Source organism: Castanea sativa, chromosome 2, assembly GCF_040712315.1.
Source record: "Castanea sativa cultivar Marrone di Chiusa Pesio chromosome 2, ASM4071231v1".
NCBI classification, from domain to species: domain Eukaryota; kingdom Viridiplantae; phylum Streptophyta; class Magnoliopsida; order Fagales; family Fagaceae; genus Castanea; species Castanea sativa.
The window spans coordinates 52935335-52955872 of record NC_134014.1 but is presented as its reverse complement, the minus strand read 5'-3'; the positions used below and the strand labels follow the sequence as shown (position 1 = coordinate 52955872).

The window sequence follows — 20538 nt, the reverse complement described above, 5'->3', positions numbered from 1 at the left end:
TCCATTAATTAAAGAGGTATTTTAACAAGTGCTCTTACAGAATTTGTTAATAAATTATATTTAAAAAAAATTTCATATCACTTTTATGACAAGTATAAAAATAAAAAAATAAAAAAAAACTATTAAAAAAATCAGTTTATTTTTCTTTTTTCATTAAAAAATCTCTAAGTGTTTGTTTAGATACCGCTTATTTTGTTGAAAACTGAAGATTTATAGCTGAAAACAATAAAAAAATAATTTCCGAGTTATTATTCACTACTTAATGCACTACTTATGTCCCATGAACAATGCAAGAGACACTAGTAAAAAAATAAAAAAATGCAGACAAAGAGACATCGATAAGCTATCCAAACGGAGCTTAAAAATATTTTCTAAACCAAACGGTAAACTTTTCCCATTAACATAATAGAAACCTCTGAACCAATCAAACCATATAGAACTTTTCCCATAATCTGGTGTATTTTATGTTACCATTTAAATTCCAACATGGGACTATTAAATGTTACAAGCTAATAAATGTGGTCCCTCAAAAACTATATCACTATATATTTGTATACAGCTCCATTGATAAATAAAATCACGAAGGCTCAAGTCAGTTTTAAATCTTAAGAGACCGTTTGGTAATATTGTTCTAATAACGTTGTTTATTTTTATTTTTAAATACGTGTAAGTTGTATAAGTAAAAAAGTGTATAAAAATGCATGTAATATTTTTTAAACATTGAAAACTGTTGCTCAAAACATCTTACTAAACGGCCCCTAAGTTTAACACCTAAAGCTTTATCCTTGTTCACAAGTCGTAACTTTCTTAATATTCCCAGAGTACCAAAACCTTAATCACGTCCAGCCATTATCTTCTTCCTATAGCAGTCCTTGTTTCCCTACACACCTATGAAACACCTATGAAATAGAGAAACTGAATCCAATCTATGAGTCCATGCCATTCAACATCTTAGTATGCTATCTTCCCTTGTATAAGATTTACATTAATCCAAGTCCACACACACAAGCATAGCTGTCAAATGCAGAAAGATGCATTGTTTACCAACAACCAAGGAAATCACAATGCCCGGCATCTAAAGTCTTTGAGGACCTCATGTAAAGAGATTCATGAGACCACAGACACATACATCCTACCCAAAACCAGAAAATCACAACAAATCAATATAAAGCATTGAATTGATTGTGGGATTGATAGCAGGACCAACCTCTACCAATGCCCCCATCAAAATCTGAATATTATTTACACTTTAAAGTGCTCACAATTTCAAGCAAGAGAGTACTTAAAACAGAGAAAGAGAGAGTCCGAATAACTATTACTAATATAATATAAACCCACATAATACACCATAAAAGCACATTTCTGTTAGAGTTTGACTCCAAACTATCAACCAGTACATCACTCAAATGCCCACTGATTCTCCCTACGAACCTCTTCCTCTTCCTCAGGGGTGAAGTCATTCTTGATGTTAAAGGTTTTGCGGATCTCCTCTGGTGTCTTACCCTTGATCATGTCTGCTACGGTCTGGCATGTCAAATCCAAAAGGCTCTTGATGTTCAAATAGTTTGCAGCCTGAGAGAATTCAACAATATTGAACAAACTCAATTTACCAAATGAGTACAGGATAGATTAGTGAGTACAAGACAACTGAACAAGTATTCCATCTCAAAGAGAAGGCAACTTCAAAGATAAAAGACAAACATAATCAAATTACCATAAAGAAGATCAACAAAAAGAATGTCACTAGTCTTAGAAAAGTACAAGAACAGTCGATGTTAAACAAAGAAATAACACATTTCAGTTCCCCCCCCCCCCCCCCCAAAAAATGCAAAGCTAAACTACAACCCAAGTTGGCAAAGGGATCAACAAAACCCAGATATCTCTCTTTTTCGTGAAAATAAGGTAAGCACATATAAACATCATAAGCAACACATCAGTAAGAATCTCACCTTTGGCCTCTTGCACAAATAAAAAATGTCTCAAATCTTAGTTGCACAAATAAAAGATATATCAGTGCTATAGTGCCCCAAATTTCAAAAATGGATATATTGGAGTCCTTGGGGGCCAAGGATTAGATGGCAATACAAATATTATAAGAAGGTTGTAATTTACAAATATCACAAAGATTACAGTTGACACAAAAGGAGACCAAGCACAAAGCAAAAGCCAAAAGACGCAAAGAAGACCAAGAAGATAATATCGAAATCCACGGCCATGGCCTCACTGATTCATCGTGTCATCCTGGTCCAACTTCTGATCCTATCGGTGGCAACAATCTCAGCAACGGCCAGGCCTTGCAAGACCCTCTTCATCTCCTCCTACTCTTTCTCCTTCAAACCCGTTAACCAACAAAACCCTTCTTCATCATCATCCTCGGGATTCGTCACCGTCTTCACCGAGATCAGCCACTTCAACCCAAAACCCCAACTGCAAGAACAAGGCTTCCCCACCACCACCGAGATCTTCCTCTTCCGCGACCCGATCCACCGCAACAACATGCGGTTGGGGTACAGGAAACCCCAGCAACCCCTTTTGGAGGACCATAAACAAAGTAATATTCTAATACAAAACTGACCAAATGAAATAATTTTAAAAGTACAATACTCTTTCGGTACTTGCATTAGCAAAAAATTCAACACAGCAATGGAAATTCAACACAGCAATGGGAATAGGCATCAAAATCACTATCATGGTCATAATCAGGAAAACAACGCTAACTCTATATCAAAAACCAAATTCAATATCAACTCTGATTCATACTAACCTGAATCATCGCACTAAAAGGACCAATCTTTGACAACAAATTAAAAAGAAAGAAATACGATTCAATAAACAGTAAACAAACCAATTTTCACAAGCCCTAAGAAAATAATACACAAACATAACCACAATCAGGCACTCCAAATAATTACCTTTAAAAAAAAAATTATCGAAACCCTAAAATTCAGAATACTCTATAAATATACGATTATAGAAGCAAAAATTGATAAAAATCCCTAAAATTTACGAAACCCTAGGCTAGCATCGTATATTCAGAATAGCGAAACCCTAACACCTATTCAGATCCAAATCTGAAAGCTAGAAGGGTAAAAAGGGAAGATATACCAGAATGAGATCGAAGAGGGTGGCCTGGTCAACCCTGACGAACTCGGTGTCCCAAGCCTTGAGATCTTCGTCGGAGGTGCGCTCATCGGAACTGGTGGACTCAACGTGCTTCTTACAGTACTCGATGACCTTGGCCAAGATCTTGCTCGTCACGTTCGGGAGGGGGATTCCGTTGTCGGCGCAATCGTCCTCGATCATGTGCTTGATCGTCTGAGACTCGAGCGCCACCGCCTCCTCCACTTCGAAAGCCTCACCGTCAGAGCTCTTCAGGGTGATCTTCTTCGACGACGACATGGTTCCGATCGATGAAACGACAGAGTTTTGGTTCACCTAACCTGCAGTGAATAACGATAGGGGAATAGGAAAACCCTAAAAAGCCAAGCGAGACTATGGCTCTGGAGTCCCCTTTTTTATGCGCTGAAAAAAGATGAAAGAGATTGTGAGGGTGAGACTCCATTTATAGCGCATGGGTCAAAAAAAATTCAACCCAACCCATCACATAAGTCTAACCCAACCAACATGAATCGGATTGAACCCATGAGTTTGACAGTTTTTTTTATTATTATTATTATTAAATTGAGCAGAAAAAATATATATCATATCTGCCACCTGAATTAATAAATAAAATATACATTAATATATGAATTAATATTCCAACTCAGTTAAAAAATTAATATATTAACTAATATACATTAATATTGATTTTTATATAGGATAGGAGGAAGAACTGGTTATTTAAAAGAATTTATTAATTGTATAATATATTTTAAATATATATTAAATATATGGGTGGATTGGGCCAGATTCGGTGGATTTGGAATTTTATGACCTAAATTCAACTCGACCCGCTATCAAAAAAAATTTTATAACCTAATCCAACTTACCAAGCCTTAAAAACCAACCCAATCCAACAGGTTGGGTTGGGTCGAGTTGGTTTTGGTGGGTCGGCGGGTTGGCTGCACCACCCTACCGAATACCGTGGCAATAAAAAATAGTGATTTTTATGGGCACGTTTGACCCCTTTTTTTTTTTAGAGAAAGTTTCAACCTATGGCATCCGCTCCTGATGATAGTTCTTTATCATTAGATCAATATATCAATCAGTTTTTGGTGTAGACGGAGATTAAGCCCCAGATCTCTTAATCAACTATCAAAAACTTTACCAATTAAGCTAGCTTGAACCCACAGGCACGCTTGAACTCTAGTCTCTCTATGCAAGTTTAAAAGAGTGATTTTTAAGGGCGGGTTGGGATCAATTGTGATTCAATTTTTAGTTCAATAATTTTTTTTATTTAAGGTTAGAAAATAATCTAATATTTTTGAAATGTTCAAAATTTGTCCCAAAACTAAAATAATGAATAGATGGTTCAAAAATATTAAAATAGGCTATATTTTGCTACAAAAAAAAAAATTAAGTGACATTTCTAAGTAATTAATACTTTAGTACTTGGAAAAAGGTTTGATTTGGTTGATCTCTTAAAAGAGATATGTAGGGTTTTTATATATAGTAACGGGTATGTTGAAAATTTTATTTAAATTTTTCTTAGTATACTTCACTTTGGTATATCTTAAAATGAAATAAAAGACTAACAATTTGGGATAAAAGAGAGGGACACGGCTTGAATTTAGTACTACACTGCATTTGACTCGATACAATATGGATACATGTCCAAAATTTGTCACGTATCCACATTGTGTTGGATCTAATGCACAAGAATATTGGACCCAAACCTTACCTCATAGGTAGTATGTGGTTTTGCTTTTATTTCTTGTCACATGTGAGTTAAGGTTTCATTAAAACTAATTATGATTAATGTGTGTGATAGTTGTGTAATAACAAAAGATGATGCCATGCGGTGCATCGATTGATCTCAATATTATTCTTCACCACAAAATATATAATTAATGATAAAAGAGACAAATATGCCTCCATAAGAGCATCCACAGCAGTAGAGCTAAAAAATTAACTTTTTAGCTTCACCAAAAGTTATTTTATCTATTTTACCTACACATATCTACACATATCTGCAGCAGTGGATCTATATTAACTTTAAACACAATAAAATAATATAAACATTACAATAAAATAATATATCTTCAACAATAAAATAATATATCTCACAACTCAAAAAAATTCACAACACCAACCACAACCACTTTTACCATCAACCACCGTCACAACTGCCACCACCAGTCCACAGCAGCAAAAAAAAAAAAAAAAAAACCAACCGAAATCTCCAATCTTTTTCCTCAACCCAAACCAAACAAAATCACCAATTATAAACAAAATAAAAAATCACCAATCATAGAGCTGGGCTTCGGTGAGGAGGACCGTGTCGGTGTGGGTCTGATCAGCGGAAGAGAAGTGGGTCTGAGGCAGAGGCTGATCGGCGGATCTGCGTTGGGTGACAATTGAGATGGTGGACTGGACATCGGCGTGGGTCTGATCGGCGGAAGAGAAGTGGGTCTAAAGCGAAGGCTGATCGGCGGTGAATCGGCGTTGGGTGAGCATTGAGATGGTGGACTGGACATCAGCGTGGATCTGATCAGCGGTGAGCTTGAGAGAGTTAAGAGTTGAGAGGGTTGATCGGCGCGGGCTGAGGGTTGATCAGCGTGGGCTGAGGGTTGATTGGCAGTGAGCTTGAGAGAGTTGAGAGTTGAGAGCTTTGAGAGGGTTGATCGGCGTGAGTCTCAGCTGATCGGCGTGGGTCTCAGTTGACGTTGAAGACGGCGTCGGCGGCGGTGAGCTTTAGAGAGTGACTGTGAAGAGAAAGAGAGAGGAGAGAGTGAAATGGAGAGACTTGAGTTCCGGAGTGACTGAAGAGAAAAGAGAGGGGAGCGTGAAATGGAAAAGACCTGATCTATTATTTTTTAATCCATGCACGAATAAAAAATTCTTTTTTTTTTCTAACTCTCAGCTACAGTGCTCATGTATTGATACATGAGCACTGTAGCACAAAGCTAAAATTTTTTAGCTTTGCCTCCACTGCTGCAGGTGGGTTTTTGGGGTCTGAGTGGAGCTAAAATAGCAATATAGCTATTTAGCTCCACTGCTGTAGATGCTCTAACGAGCTTACTCTTTTTAGTAACTCTTAACCATAATCCTATATTTGAAGATTCTCAAAAAAACAAAAAAAAAAAAAATCCTATATTTGAATGAAGGAAGAGAGGATAGGAGACTGTAAAGGATGGAGTGACGCTATGGTACTCTTTTGTTTTTCCTTCCCTCATTCCCTGCCAATCTCCTTCCATACAAAGCATATTCCAAAATTCTTCATATTTTGTAACCAAATACCTTTAAATTATAGGCAAATTAGGCTAGGGGCTATAGGATTGGATCAATTGCAATTTCAATTAGTATGCCAATAATCCAATATCTTTCAGCACAGAGTGTTAGTTCTTACGATATGAGGAGATTTATCAATTTGTAATTGCCCATATTAAGGGTAGTACTTCCCCCAGGCGTGCCTAACGTCTTATGATGATCCATTTCAAAGCCCTTGGTCAGGTTAAACTCAATAGTTCAAAATTTGCTCCAAAAATAAAATAATGAGTAGGTTGACCAAAAATATTAAAACGGGTTATATACTGATTGATCTGGTAAAATTAAATGATATGTGGTTTTGCTTTTTTTTTTTTTTGTCTATCTCTAGTCACAACTCACGAGCGAGTTTAGGTTTCTTTTCTTAAACATAATATCAAGTGATGTGTGTTATAATAATTGCATAATAACCAAAGATGATGCAATGCATTCTTTCTTTCTTTTTTTAAAAGCGAATTTCAACTTATAGTGTCCGCCCCCGATGATAACTCTTTATTATCAAACCAAAACACTAATTAATTTTTGGTGTAGGTAGGGATTGAACCTTAGATCTCTTATTCAACCATCAACGATTTTACTAATTGAACTAAACATTACTCTTCACTTGAAATAGATGATTGATGATACAAAACCTACTAATGCACCTCCATAATGACTTTACTATTTTTAGTAACTCTTAATTGTAATCACATGTCTGGTTGAGGGAAGAGAGGAAACAAGATGGGAGGTGAGAGGGTAGCATAACGAGTATTCTCTCTCTCTCCAAATTCTAAATTTCGTTATACTTTTGATTTTATTATAGAAAAACAAATAATGCTAAGCTGAAATTTTAATCTCAATTATTATATTTGATGATGCACAGAAAATGAATGAGCGAGAGTGGTAGTTGCCCCCTAACTCCTAAAAGGTCTGTAAGTATATAGCTTGTCTTTGCCTCAAGGTCTGCAACTTACTGAAAGTCTTTGCCCCCTCTTGCATAAGAAAATAAAGAAGCAATTCCCAAGCTCACTTTAAACAAACCATTGAACCAGCCCCTGACATAGTAATTTAAAAAGAAAGAAGAAAAAAAAAATCCCATTTTGAGCAAAGTAATCTGACATCATCAGGAAAAAAAAAAAATACACCAAACTATAACAATTTTACAAAAAAAACATATCCTCCTTTAAATAACAATCTACTTCTAGATAGACTAGATTTACATATCCTAAAGCCTCTACTATTTTTTCCCCCTCTTCTGCCTCTTACTTTTTCACAGTTTCAAAGTTTAGATTTTTGCTAAAAACTCAAATTTTAAATACTTACAAGAATAGTGAAAAAAAATGTTGAATGGTGTTGATGCCCACTTTGGCAAGGAGATCCAATAGCAGGAAGAAACCCAACAATATAGGAGGAAAAGAATTAGTAAATTGAAAAGAAAACCATTAAACTTGAATAGTAAGAATAATGGATTATAGGCCTAGAAAATAGCAAATGGTCCTCAAAGAAAGTAAGCAGACCTAAAGGAGCCCATAGAAAGTAGTAAACCCATGAGCATTATGAGAAATAAAAGGCAATACAAGAATGGGCCAAAGAGGCCCGAAGTAATGAATTAAGTGAGTAAGGAATTGATGGAAAACCCATAAACCTCAAAAGTAAAGGATATGGAAATTTGGGCCGAAAAAGCCCAAAAGACTTAGCAAAGGCCCATGGAAGTAAAGAATTGGAATGGTTTGAGGATTCCCAAGGAAAGGAAATGGGACGAGGATGCCTAAAAGAATGAAATAGGCTAAGGAAGCTCAGAAGCAATGGAATGGGCCAAGAAAGTCCGAAATAGCATGAATACTAGCTCAATGATAATACTGGGCCACTGGAATTAAGTAAAGGGAAAGCATACAACAAGCCCAAAAGACGCCCAGCAAGCACGGGTCAAACAATAGCACATTAGGAACGACAAAATGGCATGGCAAAAGTGCTAGCAGATCCGCAAAGAATGTATTAGAGAAGGAATAACCCATAATCAAGCAAGGTCCAACCCAGGAAGGAAGTAAGACATAAAGAACAAAGGCTCAATGAAACATTCACGCCACAAGAGGTCAAGAATAAGCAGTAGAATGTACAAACGAGCCTTCAAGTCATGGAAAATCCATGAGTAGTAGCCAAGCTATGGACACACATGGAAATGGAGCATGCACAAGACTCAAGCACCGCCAACCTGTATCTAGCTAATACAAGAGTGGTGGGCCATGGGTCAGAGGTAAGAGAGGGTATGGTCTAGCGGTGGGGAGAAAGGGAGAGCCTCTGGGGTTCTCGCTCAAACTTTTTTGGAGAAAATTTCCTGTTGAGATGACATACCATCCAAAAGAGGGAAGGATGAGTTAGAATCACTAGGTGCATGCCATGAGGGATAATAAGAGAGAATGTCCATCCTTATCCGAATAGGAATGCCACGGTGAGAAAACAAACAAAATAAGACTCTTTGTTTAATAATGGGATGTGGCACAGCTAGCACAGGTAAATGGTGCTGCCTGGGCAGCTGACAAACTAGTGGGTGGTCAGGAAGGACACCCACACCTAGACAAAAGCAGTTAAAGGGTAAAATAGTAAAAACTCATCACAACAGGCAGTATTAAAGGTTCCTCCGCCGTGCACAAAAAAGGGGACGAAACAAGAACAACAAGAAGGCAAGAGAGAACATAACAACCCCACAAGAGAACAACAAAAAGAGAGAAAATAAAGTAGAAAACTTAGAAAGAAAAAGAATGAGTTAGAAAGAAAAATAGAGTAGGCAAGAGTGTGATAGCAGGCATGCACCAACAGGCTAATTCCTTCTCTCCCTCTAAAAGTCTACCCTCTAGTAAAGATTAAGAAATTTGAGCATAAGCCATTTAAGCTCATTCTCTCAAAGTGATTAATTTCTGTGGTAGGATCTTCCTATGAGATTACCCACATTGAAGAAATGGTTCCCTTCTTGGATTTAACTCCATAAGAGGTAAAATAGTAAAAACCCATCACAGTAGGCAGTATAAAATGGTCCTCCGCCGTGCACAAAAAAGGGGATGGAACAAGAACAACAGGAAAGCAAGAGAGAACATAACAACCCCACAAGAGAACAACAAAAAGAGAGAAAATAAAGTAGAAAACTTAGAAAGAAAAAGAATGAGGTAGAAAGAAAAATAGACAGTAGGAAAGAGTGTGATAGCAGGCATGCAGCGATAGGCTAATTCCTTCTCTCCCTCTAAAAGCTTACCCTCTAGTAAAGATTAAGGAATTTAAGCATAAGCCATTTAAGCTCTTTCTCTCAAAGTGGTTAATTTATGTGATAGGATCTTTCTATGAGGTTACTCACATTGAAGAAGTGGTTCCCTTCTTGGACTTTACTTCGTAAGACAACCAAGCATGGCAGACTGACCATTTATTCTTTTATATTATTGATTAAGCATTAGTGTTATTTCCCTTTTATTATTATCATCTTATTTATACTGCATTTATATTGCTATACCGCTCTTTCGTCTATTTCATTTAGTATTCCATGTTTTTCTAGCTGATAGTAAGCATATTTCATTTTATATTATACCTATCTGCCATAACTCTTGTGTAAGAGTTTCCTCTGCCATGAGCATGTCACCAAAGTTCTAGCAAAGGGGCTTTAGTTTGCGGCTTTACGCACAAGCCAGTTTAAGGTGTGTTCCAGTCTAACCGCTCATAACTCTCCTACCCAAAACCATTGGGCCATAGCGTGACAGGAAAAATCCCAGACCAAAGTTACAAAAAGACCCACCACAAATGGTTATTGGGTTTCAACAATGATCGTCGTTAAAAATTGATTACACAATTGAATGTAACATCAGAAGATAAATGATTACTTGGCCACATACATCAAGAAACACTATTGATAATGAAAAACAACGATTTCAAAATATGAACAAAAAAAACATAGGGAGGGCTGTTGAGTAAACTAAATTAGCTATTACTAAATAAATTATAGCTTACGTTTTTATTAGATTAGATTTTGTATGACAAGTACAGATGTTTACAATTGTTTATTTATTTTATTATTAGATTCTTTTTTTTTTTTTAATCTAGCCCCTCTTGAACTGAAACTCTGGCTCCGAGCAAGGCTTTTGACCTTGTGCCATACAATCATCTCCAGAATTCTGATCCAGTGATCTCCGTTGTCTTCACATGAACCGGGCAAAGGTTTTACCCAGGATACCAACCCAAAAGTAACCCTCTGTTTTCATGAGGGCTCTGAAGATGAACAAAGCACGCATCTAGCCCAACTAAACACTACAACGCTAGGTTTGTGAGTATTTCACATGGCGTTATTCAAGTATATGACAACTCGGCATGTAGCTGCAGTCTCTGAAGAAGGAAACTGTCATAAACTTTCGCCTCATACTTCTATCATGCTGTGTATTTCCCCACATGTTCATATACATGTTATGTAGAGTGGATCAACACATTGGTGTGGACATAAAGAAATGAACATATGAAGAATGAACAACGAAGAGTGAACTATATATGTACAAGCAGTAGAATGAATTCTATTCTGTTCAACAGTGGCACGGTGGTCCTCTTACCCCTGTTAAGAGTGTCACTGAACAATACCTTTTGGCAAGCCATAATACATGGTTCTCATCAAAATCCTTCAGGCAATGGTTATTGGCACGATCGTACAAAATTATCATACAAGATTGGATAAAAGCAACTCAAACAACACTAAAAATTAGTCGATAAGATGCACAATATGCTGAATTTAAAAGACAGAGCTAATTTACATATGGGTAAATTTATGGCAGAAATACCAATACAAATTCCTGTAACTCTTGCAACTGACTGTTACCCCTATATATGGCTGCCAAGGTATATAAATTTCAAAACCACTGAACAACGCTTCCATCCTATCACTTAGGATTCCATGTATTGAGAGGGTGGAGGGCTTATTTTTGTCTTCTCAGGACCTGCAAGTTGTTTTTATATCAAATATTTTGCATAAAGCTCTGATCAGCCAGCACCTAAGTAATATAAGTATAAGGAAGCCCAACCAAATAAGATCATTCTGACTTGAAAACTAATCCACCAAAATAAATTTATTTTAAAAGAAAACAAGGTAAATTTTTCCGAGACACATAATGCAACACAGTTGATCATTCTCAAACTCTTTTTATGACTTAAAGAGTCACCTAGACACTTTTTTTTCCTTTCATTGTTCTGGGATTATAGCACTAAGTTTATATATCAGAGAACTGTATCATTCCAAAAGATTAAGCTAAAGCTCAATGCCCAAGACATACCATAAACCCCACGGATCTCGACTTCTCGCCATTCTTGGACAAGTGCACAGCAGCAACACATTAAATGTGAGAGGAAATCATCAACAAAGCCTCCCTACCAAAGAAAGGGGTAATGAGGAGAGCACAGTTTGGAGAAATCAGAATACAAGAGAACAAGACTAGTTGTTAACAGTAAAATTATATATCTTGCACCCAACTTAACCATGCACAAACACATTTTCTAATGTGAATTTTTCTTACAAACTGACAATATTGGGTCCGTTTTATGTATTGCAATGGAGGTATAGACATAAGTATATTAATATATCTGGCCCACAACTCCCAACCCTCCGACAAAAGAGATATGTGAGAAAATGATATTGAATATTACCAAGCTAGTCTTACATGGATGTGTTTCATCTTTCCCTATAAATCTACAGTTCTACACATCAAATGGTTCTCAACAATTTAACCAAACCTTTATTTTAAAACTATTTATAATAAGGTTAGCACTGCCAGAGGTATATTTCACGAAAATTATCTATCGTTATCAATATTCAACCAAGGTAACAGCATTAGAGCCTTATTCTTAAACAAAATGCAGGAAACTAGATGGTGAGGGTTATCTAATCGGGTTAATGCGTCAAATTCATGTTGTACTACAAGAAAAGATACCAATCATATAGTGAGAGAGAGTACCGTGATGTTCAACATCTTACGAAGCTTTCTTCTGATGTAGCAAGTATAGCAACAGCATGACAATACCAATGAATATGCCATTAATTCGTTACAGGATTCTGCTGGAGCTGATGATCATAGAACCAACATTTTTCTGTGTAAGCTTCCAAACAATACAAAAACCAAGCGTAAAATCTCAACATAGAAGTCTAGCAACTGAACTCGATAGATTTAGAAGTGAGGAAAATATTTGAAACATTGAGCATTCATAGCCTGAACATATTCAGCTACTGAAACAATCGACTCATTTCTTGATTATGTAATTCCACAAACCAATATATACATATGGAATACAAATCCTCCGTCTCACTTTATACTCAATCAATCACAACTTGACATGTATTCTTTTTACTTTTTTTATAAAACAACCAAAGTTTAAAATGGGAAAAAAAAATCAGGAACATGACATACCAAAATTAGTGAAGCATAAAGTGGAACACAAAAGGTGGAATAGAAGACTTGTATTCATAATTTCATATAAGTGGCCTCACTGTTGCTAGTTTAGTTAAGTGTAAGGTCACAAATTTACAACCGATCAATAACAGGATATCATACAGTAGGCCTACTCCAGCGCTAGGAAACACAACTCAGCCAATTCACTAAAATCCATACTAAACAACCAGGTTTACAAACAATCAACATTGTTATAAAAGATTTACCTCATTGTTCTAGACCAAATCTATAATCCATAATCTATGCAAAATCGAAGATGTTTGACTTTTGGTTGACCTTATGTAATTGTACCACATAAGCTTTTGAGGCCTTACAAGTTTTTCACATTATTTTTCTAATATATATTTTTAAATTGGGTTAAAATTCTATTACGATTCTCTATAAAACCTCCTATATTTAAACTCTCCATTAGATTCTTGCCACATCAAATAGATCAATTTAAACTAATTAGAACTTATCATCTTTTTGGACAAAACAACTTAGAACTAAACAAATTTTGACTAAATTCTATGAAGCACGGACACAGCTGGGAGGGTGCTGCACCGGAGTCCGACGCAAGATGCGGCGTCCGACACGGTTGCCCGTGCGTCAGTGCTGCTTCTGAGCTTCTTTTTTCTTTTTTCTTTTTTTTTTCACGGATTCGCGCCAACTCGGCTCAATTCGCGCCAACTCGGCTCGATTCGCACCGAACCGGGCAGATTCGGCCAGAATCAAGCCGTATCGGCCAGCAACCAAAACGTACCGAAATGGCCGAAACAGGCCGAAATTTGCCTTGAATCACGCCGGAACAGCCAAAATCGGCTTTAAATGAGGCCCAAACATCCTAAATCTATCCTTCCTTAATTTTATTCTGAATATTTGTTGCTTCTTTTGTGTTTTGTGTTCTGTGTTTCTTGCCTTCTTCTTTCTTTGTTTTGTGAATCAAGGCATAGTAATGTGTTTTTTAAGAATATTTTAATAGTAAAAATATATAGAAAATATAAATATAAATATTTTTAATAATTTTTTAATCGCCGCACCCACACCCAACTTTTTCAAAAATTGCCAAGTCCCGCACCCACACCCGCACCCGAATCCAGAAACACACCCGTGTTTCATAGACTAAATTACATTTTACCTTCTCTAATGTTAATTCTAATTAAATTTGATATGTTCTTTTCTACAAATTCTCTTATTTGACTTTTTATTTTCTAATACCTATTAATTAAACATATATCGTGTATAAATACTTGTAATTTAGGCTTTTGAGTTATGATACCATATGCGGACATTTATTCATGTCATACTCCAATTTTGAAATTATTTGAAGAAATCAAATCTAAATTTACATCTCACCAATTGCAATGGTTACCATTAAAATTAAGGTATCCGTTGGGTATTGTTTTTCATATTTAATGGTGTATCATATTGTCTTATGAATTTGTTATCTATGATGTGAGTAGAGGAAAAAAAAAAACTCAACAAAGTACGCAATTTCCTATATTGCCACATAAGTGAAAGCGTTAAAACAGCTTCTTCTTCTTTTTTCTTCTCATAAGTGAAAGCTTACATGTTTTCATGTCATCATTAGAGTATATATTTTTAATTTAGTTTTTAGAGTTCCAAATAGTACTAAACTACCTTACTTTAAACTAATTAGACGTTATTGTCTTTTTGTATAAGGCATCCCAACACTAAATAATTTCAAATTAATTAGGTTTAGTATTCTGCAAACAAATTTTTTATTAAATTAGATAATTTTCTTTATACAAATATTTAATATGACTTTTTAGCTATTAATACTTATTAATTAACTATTTATTATATATAAATGTTTTTGTTTAACTTTGTGGTGCAACGTGCGGTCTTCAATTCTGAAAGAGAAGAAAACTGTATCCTCCACAGGGCATTTGAAAGACTCAATATGATGCAAAGTGCCTTTCAGGGCCACGGTAAAGTAACAGGCTAATAGCCCAATTATGATTTCATAATCCATCCAGACATCCATGCTAGACAAGGAAAAAAAAGGCAGATTTTTCCAACCAGAAGACTAAAACTAAATCCTACTAAAATTTTCTAACTTATTGATACCTCATGCTACTCAATTTGCTAAAAGTTTACATTATAAAAGTAAGAATTTACAGAAACATGAAAACGCGTAGAAGCTAGATATGATTTTATTAGGAAATTTGTAAAAGTTAGCTAACTTACAGATGTGCCTGTTATTTGCTACAGTAGCAATCTTTGAAAATGTCCCACAAGGAAAGAAGAATGTCTTGATACCTGCAAAGCGACTTTTACATTTAGAACACAAACAGACTTTGGGCAAAGGCAGGTCAGTAAAGGGTCACGCAAAAATTTAGTATGATGAGATGGTCTCACCATTTCTACTAAAAGGAATAGTGCAGAGTAATGCTATGCTACGGACACAATAATTTTCACAATAATTGAGTTTGCCAGCCTTTATTAGTTCTCATTTGGACCCACCTCTGACATTACTTTTTTACGTACTAATAACAACTTACCACCTCAACAATTGTGAAATCTATTGTCTCTAGACTTATTGTAGGATGACTCACCCTCTCCATGACCATATTATTCAGTCTTATCATTTAAAAAGAATAGGGGAAAAAACTCAGTTATCATAACTGTCACTCTCTAATCTGGTTAAGAGCTTGGATAAAACTAATATTTTGGAGTACTAAAATTGTTGCGTCAACATGATCATCCTGTGAGGCAAGCCCCTAAGCATATTTCCAAAGCAACCCCTTGTAGCAACCACTTATAGTGGTGCATTCAACATTTAATACCCCACCCCACTTACACAAAAACCCGGACTGTATTTAAATCTTTGTTAATCAAAAGTCAAAACAGAGCAAGACAAATTTGATCTGAATTACAAAAGAACTTACAATTGAGATCCACCTAGACCTAGTCAAGAATGAATGCAGCTTGTGTGCCAGTTGGTATTCACAAGAAAGGAAAATGTAGAAAAGGATATTGTAATCAAACAAGATCAGAGCGCAGTATTTTAGGTTATTTTTGCACATTTGAACATAACTAGAATCATAAGTTAAGTGGAAAAGGAAGACACATCCAAAAAATGATGTTAGATATATATACAGAAATGTTAGTTAAAAATTCTTCAGACACAGCTTCAGAGTTCTTTCATGTCATATGGAAGGTAACAAGGGGATTTGTCTTAATTTGTGTATGAAGGGAAATGAGTTAACGGGTGAAGGATAACTGGGAGACATTCTACTATAAAATATGTGAGAGTGAAGCGAAAACGGGCAATTTAGAACCGATCATCCATACTAAGTACATAATTTGATAAAAACAAAAATTTATAATAGTTACACAAACAAAAACAAACTTGAGATTTTGCTTCTATCTAATAGACATGATTTTAACAGGATGAGAGGACATACACAGGCAAGGTTCTGAACAACAACCAAGTAGATCAGTATGCCATTCTTCATCTTGGTATGAACCTCTAGTTGACAGCAGATCATGTCCGGATGAAACAGAAGATGTGTTTCTGCACAGATAAATATGGCATCATAAAGCATGAACAAGATATTTTTTGGAATTCTATTCTGGCTTGAAAACATAATATTAGAGATGGTAAAACCAGAATTCCACAGTGTGCAAAATCTGGTCAGGGGGGATTTTCAGTGTTCCTGGATTTACAAGCATGTAGCTTGAGGTTGGCATCACTATTGAAATCTTTAGCTACACTGATATGGCATTGGAACTAACAATTTCTTTGATTGTGACCGCATTCAACTTCATATGCTATAAAATCATAAGAAAACTAACCTTGAAGTTGTACGATCATCACTTCTTTTATGACAGCCTTCATCAGATGAATTTCCCTTGTCATCACTGGCATCTGAATAATTCCGCTCCACTTTCTTGTGAGCTTTTTCAGTTGAACTCTTCTCTGGAACAGTAGCAGCAACTTCTGTTACTTCTAATAAATGTTGAATTACTTCACATTGACTCACATCATAGATAGCTTGTGAGCGTTGTAGTTCAAGATGAAGCTTTTCATTTTCCTTTTGAAGTGCCTCATTAAAAGGCAAGTTTGGATAGGAACAAGAAAGAGTTTTCTTCAACACCATAGCATCATGCTGTGATGGTGATGGTTTCAGGATCACAGTCTGCACCTTTCTGTCCTCTTCATCCAATGTGTATTCTCGTTGATCCCTTTCAATATCTTCTAGTCTCTCCTGTAGATTTGGGAGAAATATGTATAAACCTGATCGAGCTAAATTATTTATACTAGCATATTAATTAAATTTGTCAAACTACACACAAATATAGAACAGTGAGCAGATTTCGATCCAGTTGGAGGCAAAGCAAGAGTAAATTGAGTTGCATGTACTAGACCAAAAAAAACATCTGTAATTGCAGCTGAAACATTAAAATGCATGAGACTTTAGCATGACCATGTATAGTTAGAAAATTTATCAAGGCGTAGGGGATCCAAAAAGGTGGTCAGTGACTCATTGAGATTATTTATTGCTCCAGTTTTTTACCCATAACCCATTGCTTCAATTCCAATTAAATAACCATTTTTCAAGCCAAAACAAAGTGATGTGAGGCCAATTAGTATTTCATAAATAGAGTTTCCAACCCTTTTTACTCGGTGTATCACCTTATACCAAGCCACATGATTCAGCTGCCTACACCTAGGTTCTCACAAATCATCAGTACTCCTGAACAAAGAACCATGGATCAAGTCTGTATTCCAGCTTTTAGAACTTCATTCAGATAAAAGCACAAATTTAGTATTCCAAATATGTCTGCCACTGGCAATCAAGGTTTCATGGCCAAATCTGAACAATTATACCCATCATCAGCAAGCACAATAACATGTATTGAAGAGCATATTCCAAACAACTAATTCTTCCATTAGGATGCTTAAGTGCCGACGGCCCTGACCTAATCGCCCACGACTTAGCCATCTTTGTTGCTTCAACAAATGATACTCTTACTAAAGGGTAAATTGTAAGAAAATAAAAAACCTGAACTCTCACTCGAGTTATAGCGTGCTCCCTGCACTTAAAAACTGAGCAATCAACCCCCCTAACTTTATTCAAAATTCCAAATAACCCTATACTATTATAAGTGAAGATATTTAGCTGTTTAGATGAAATTCAAATAGCTTGATAGTGAAATTAAGGGCTATTTGACGGAAATTACCTTCAATTTGACAGAAATGAATTTAGAGGTTTTAAAAGATCACATCATTTTAACAATTTACCACTAACTAAATCACAAATCCTATTATTAACTACAAAGAACAAAGCAAAAACAAAGAAACAAGGGACAAAAACAAAGAACCAATACCCTGACTCTTGCATTGTCGACGAGAGTGATCAATGGAACAAGCTTCAAGTATCTGTCAATCTCATTCTGAGCCTTCCGGAATTGGTACACGATGTTCCACCCCATTGCCAACAAATACAGATAGCTCCGGTCCTGGCAACTGTTGACCAAAACGAAGGACCTTCTAAGAGCATCCTCTAGCTGCTCCAAAGGCTCGCGCGTCTCCGGGTACTTCTTCAGCTCAGAGATCCTCAGCTGTTCAAGCAAATTCCCAATCAGCTTCAAATGCAACGCAAATTGCTTGCAATTCTTCTTGTGCATTCGCGCCGTGTTCGCGGCTTTCACAATCATCGAAATGAGCTTCCCTGCATCGAGGCCCGAGAGTTGGACCACCGTCGCAACCTCCCCAAGTGCTTCCCACGTAGCCATCTTCTCCTCCTCTCAACCAACCTAATAAATTTCATTCTTACATCAGCAGCTCAAAACACAATACTTCCACAAATCCAAGCCCAAAAAAACAATAACAAGACAAAAATTGTAGTATCATATAGTAGTAATCTTGACTTTGGTGAAATTCAGAGATCTTTTAGTTTCTTTTTACCGTTTTTTTTTTTTTTTTTGTTAAGCCAAGGACTCAAACTTAGAGAGAAATTGAACGTATTGCAATAGGTTCCTTCGTTTGCATTGCCAAACTGAATGAAGAGCAAGAGCTCATTCTGCAGATGAATTCAACGACAATTTGTAGAGAAACAAAAATAAATAACGATTTTTTTTTTGGTTTGAAGCTGGATCTTCATAGAGATGGCATTGTTGTTCAAGATCTTCACCGCTCAGAGCTCAGAACAGACTGCAGCAAAATCAGATAGCGAAAACTCTGAAGATTGTGCGTCACTCTTCTTGACTAACTTTTCAACGGAAAAAAGATAAAAAAGCAAAAGAGGAAAAATATGATTGAAAATAATTATCTATAATTATAAAATCAAAACTAATTTTAAAAATAAATAAATAACTATCTTAGTGCACGTACAGCTTCTGAAAATATGAGTCTTCACCCGCCGTAGACTCACCAGACAGAGAGAGAGGTTTAACTATGGGCTTGAAAACCTGTGGAGCACTAAAAGCTTCAGAACCACAATGTAGAAATGAAAACTTTTTGTTACAGGAACCAAAAAAAAAAAAAAACTAAAAAAAAAAAAAGCTGCAAATGCACATTAATTTTCTCACCTGCCGCGGAAAACTTCCACTAATTTTTTTTGTTGTTTTTGGTTGTTTGTACTGTGAGTAGTGGTGGTTTCTGAGTTTAGTAGTAATATTATAATGCAGGAAAGGTGAAAAGAAACGTCAAAATCCGTGAGGAGAAGAGGAGAAAGAGCATCGAATTCTGAGATCAACAGGCATTGCTTTGCGCACACGAATTTCTTCTTCTGCTTCTTTGTGTGTGTGTGTGTGAGAGTTTTGGACGAACTTGAGAGAGAGAGAGTCAGAGTGAGAGAAGTGTACTCTCTCAATCCTCACCTTACTTTCTTTTTCTCTCCACCTCTTATCGCTCACAGTTTCGGTGTCGTTTGTCCGTGATGCTTTGTTTGCACATTTTTTGTGTCTGTCTGTCTTTCTTTTTCTCTCTTCTCTCTCTGCTGTCTGCACACACAGACAAGTATGGATTTAGTGCGGGCCACTGGTGCAAGTACTTGAAACCCCATTATGCGTTGTGGAAATTACGAAGGTGCCCCCCGTTCTTCACGGAGTGTAAAAAGGTGGAATTCGGATAGGGGAAGGGAACAGTTTTTTTTTTTAGTGTTTTTTTTTTTAACTTACCTCAAACGGGTTGTTGACTCATTGTTTCAACGGATGCTTTTTGCTCTAAATAGTACGATTTAAACCTCCAGCTGGCAGCTATTCTCGTTCAAGCTGAGGCAGCTTTTGTGAGAGAATGCACATGCAATTAGTCAAACTTCTCTTTTCTTTTTTTCTTTCTTGTTTTCACTTCTTAATCATGAGTCATTAGTCATTACCGACCGGAAACAGTTTATTTAATTAAAATTAAAAAAAATTTTACTAAATTGTAAAAAAGAAAATTAAAAGTTATCTAAATAGTATTGTAAGGGCACAACTTGACCTGCGGCTCAAAACTGACTCGGATAGTGGCTTAATAAGTCCATTACAATAAATTTGTTAGAAAATAGGTTGAATATTGATTACTCAATAAGTTAAAGTTAATCACAATGAGATAAGAAGCAAATGAAATGATTAGGGCAACAAATTATGAAAAAAAGAGGTTCCTCGGTCAGGCTGAGGAATGTCTATTTTATATGTGTGTTATTTTCTCCTTTATACAAATATTTTAGTTCTTAGT

At 36.0% G+C, this 20538-nt stretch overlaps 2 protein-coding genes across 3 annotated transcripts; both read right to left on the bottom strand.

Moving 5' to 3' along the window:
• Positions 1-1150: 1150 nt before the first annotated feature.
• On the bottom strand, positions 1151-3549 carry LOC142625669 (SKP1-like protein 1B). Its single transcript, XM_075799346.1, has 2 exons — positions 3106-3549; positions 1151-1572 (listed from the first exon to the last, which is right to left on the bottom strand). Exons 1-2 carry the CDS (start codon positions 3397-3399, stop codon positions 1399-1401), a joined length of 468 nt encoding a protein of 155 aa, XP_075655461.1. The 5' UTR covers positions 3400-3549; the 3' UTR covers positions 1151-1398.
• A 7555-nt stretch (positions 3550-11104) lies between these two features.
• On the bottom strand, positions 11105-19843 carry LOC142624708 (protein MID1-COMPLEMENTING ACTIVITY 1). Of its 2 annotated transcripts, none has more exons than XM_075798422.1 (9): positions 19410-19843; positions 19213-19289; positions 18207-18635; positions 16671-17083; positions 16280-16389; positions 15060-15131; positions 12378-12484; positions 11700-11793; positions 11105-11366 (listed from the first exon to the last, which is right to left on the bottom strand). In XM_075798422.1, exons 3-9 carry the CDS (start codon positions 18612-18614, stop codon positions 11314-11316), a joined length of 1257 nt encoding a protein of 418 aa, XP_075654537.1. In that variant the 5' UTR covers positions 18615-18635; positions 19213-19289; positions 19410-19843; the 3' UTR covers positions 11105-11313. The 2 variants fall into 2 exon arrangements, with proteins under 2 accessions (XP_075654537.1, XP_075654538.1); XM_075798423.1 differs by having other exon boundaries at positions 19253-19289.
• Positions 19844-20538: the final 695 nt, after the last annotated feature.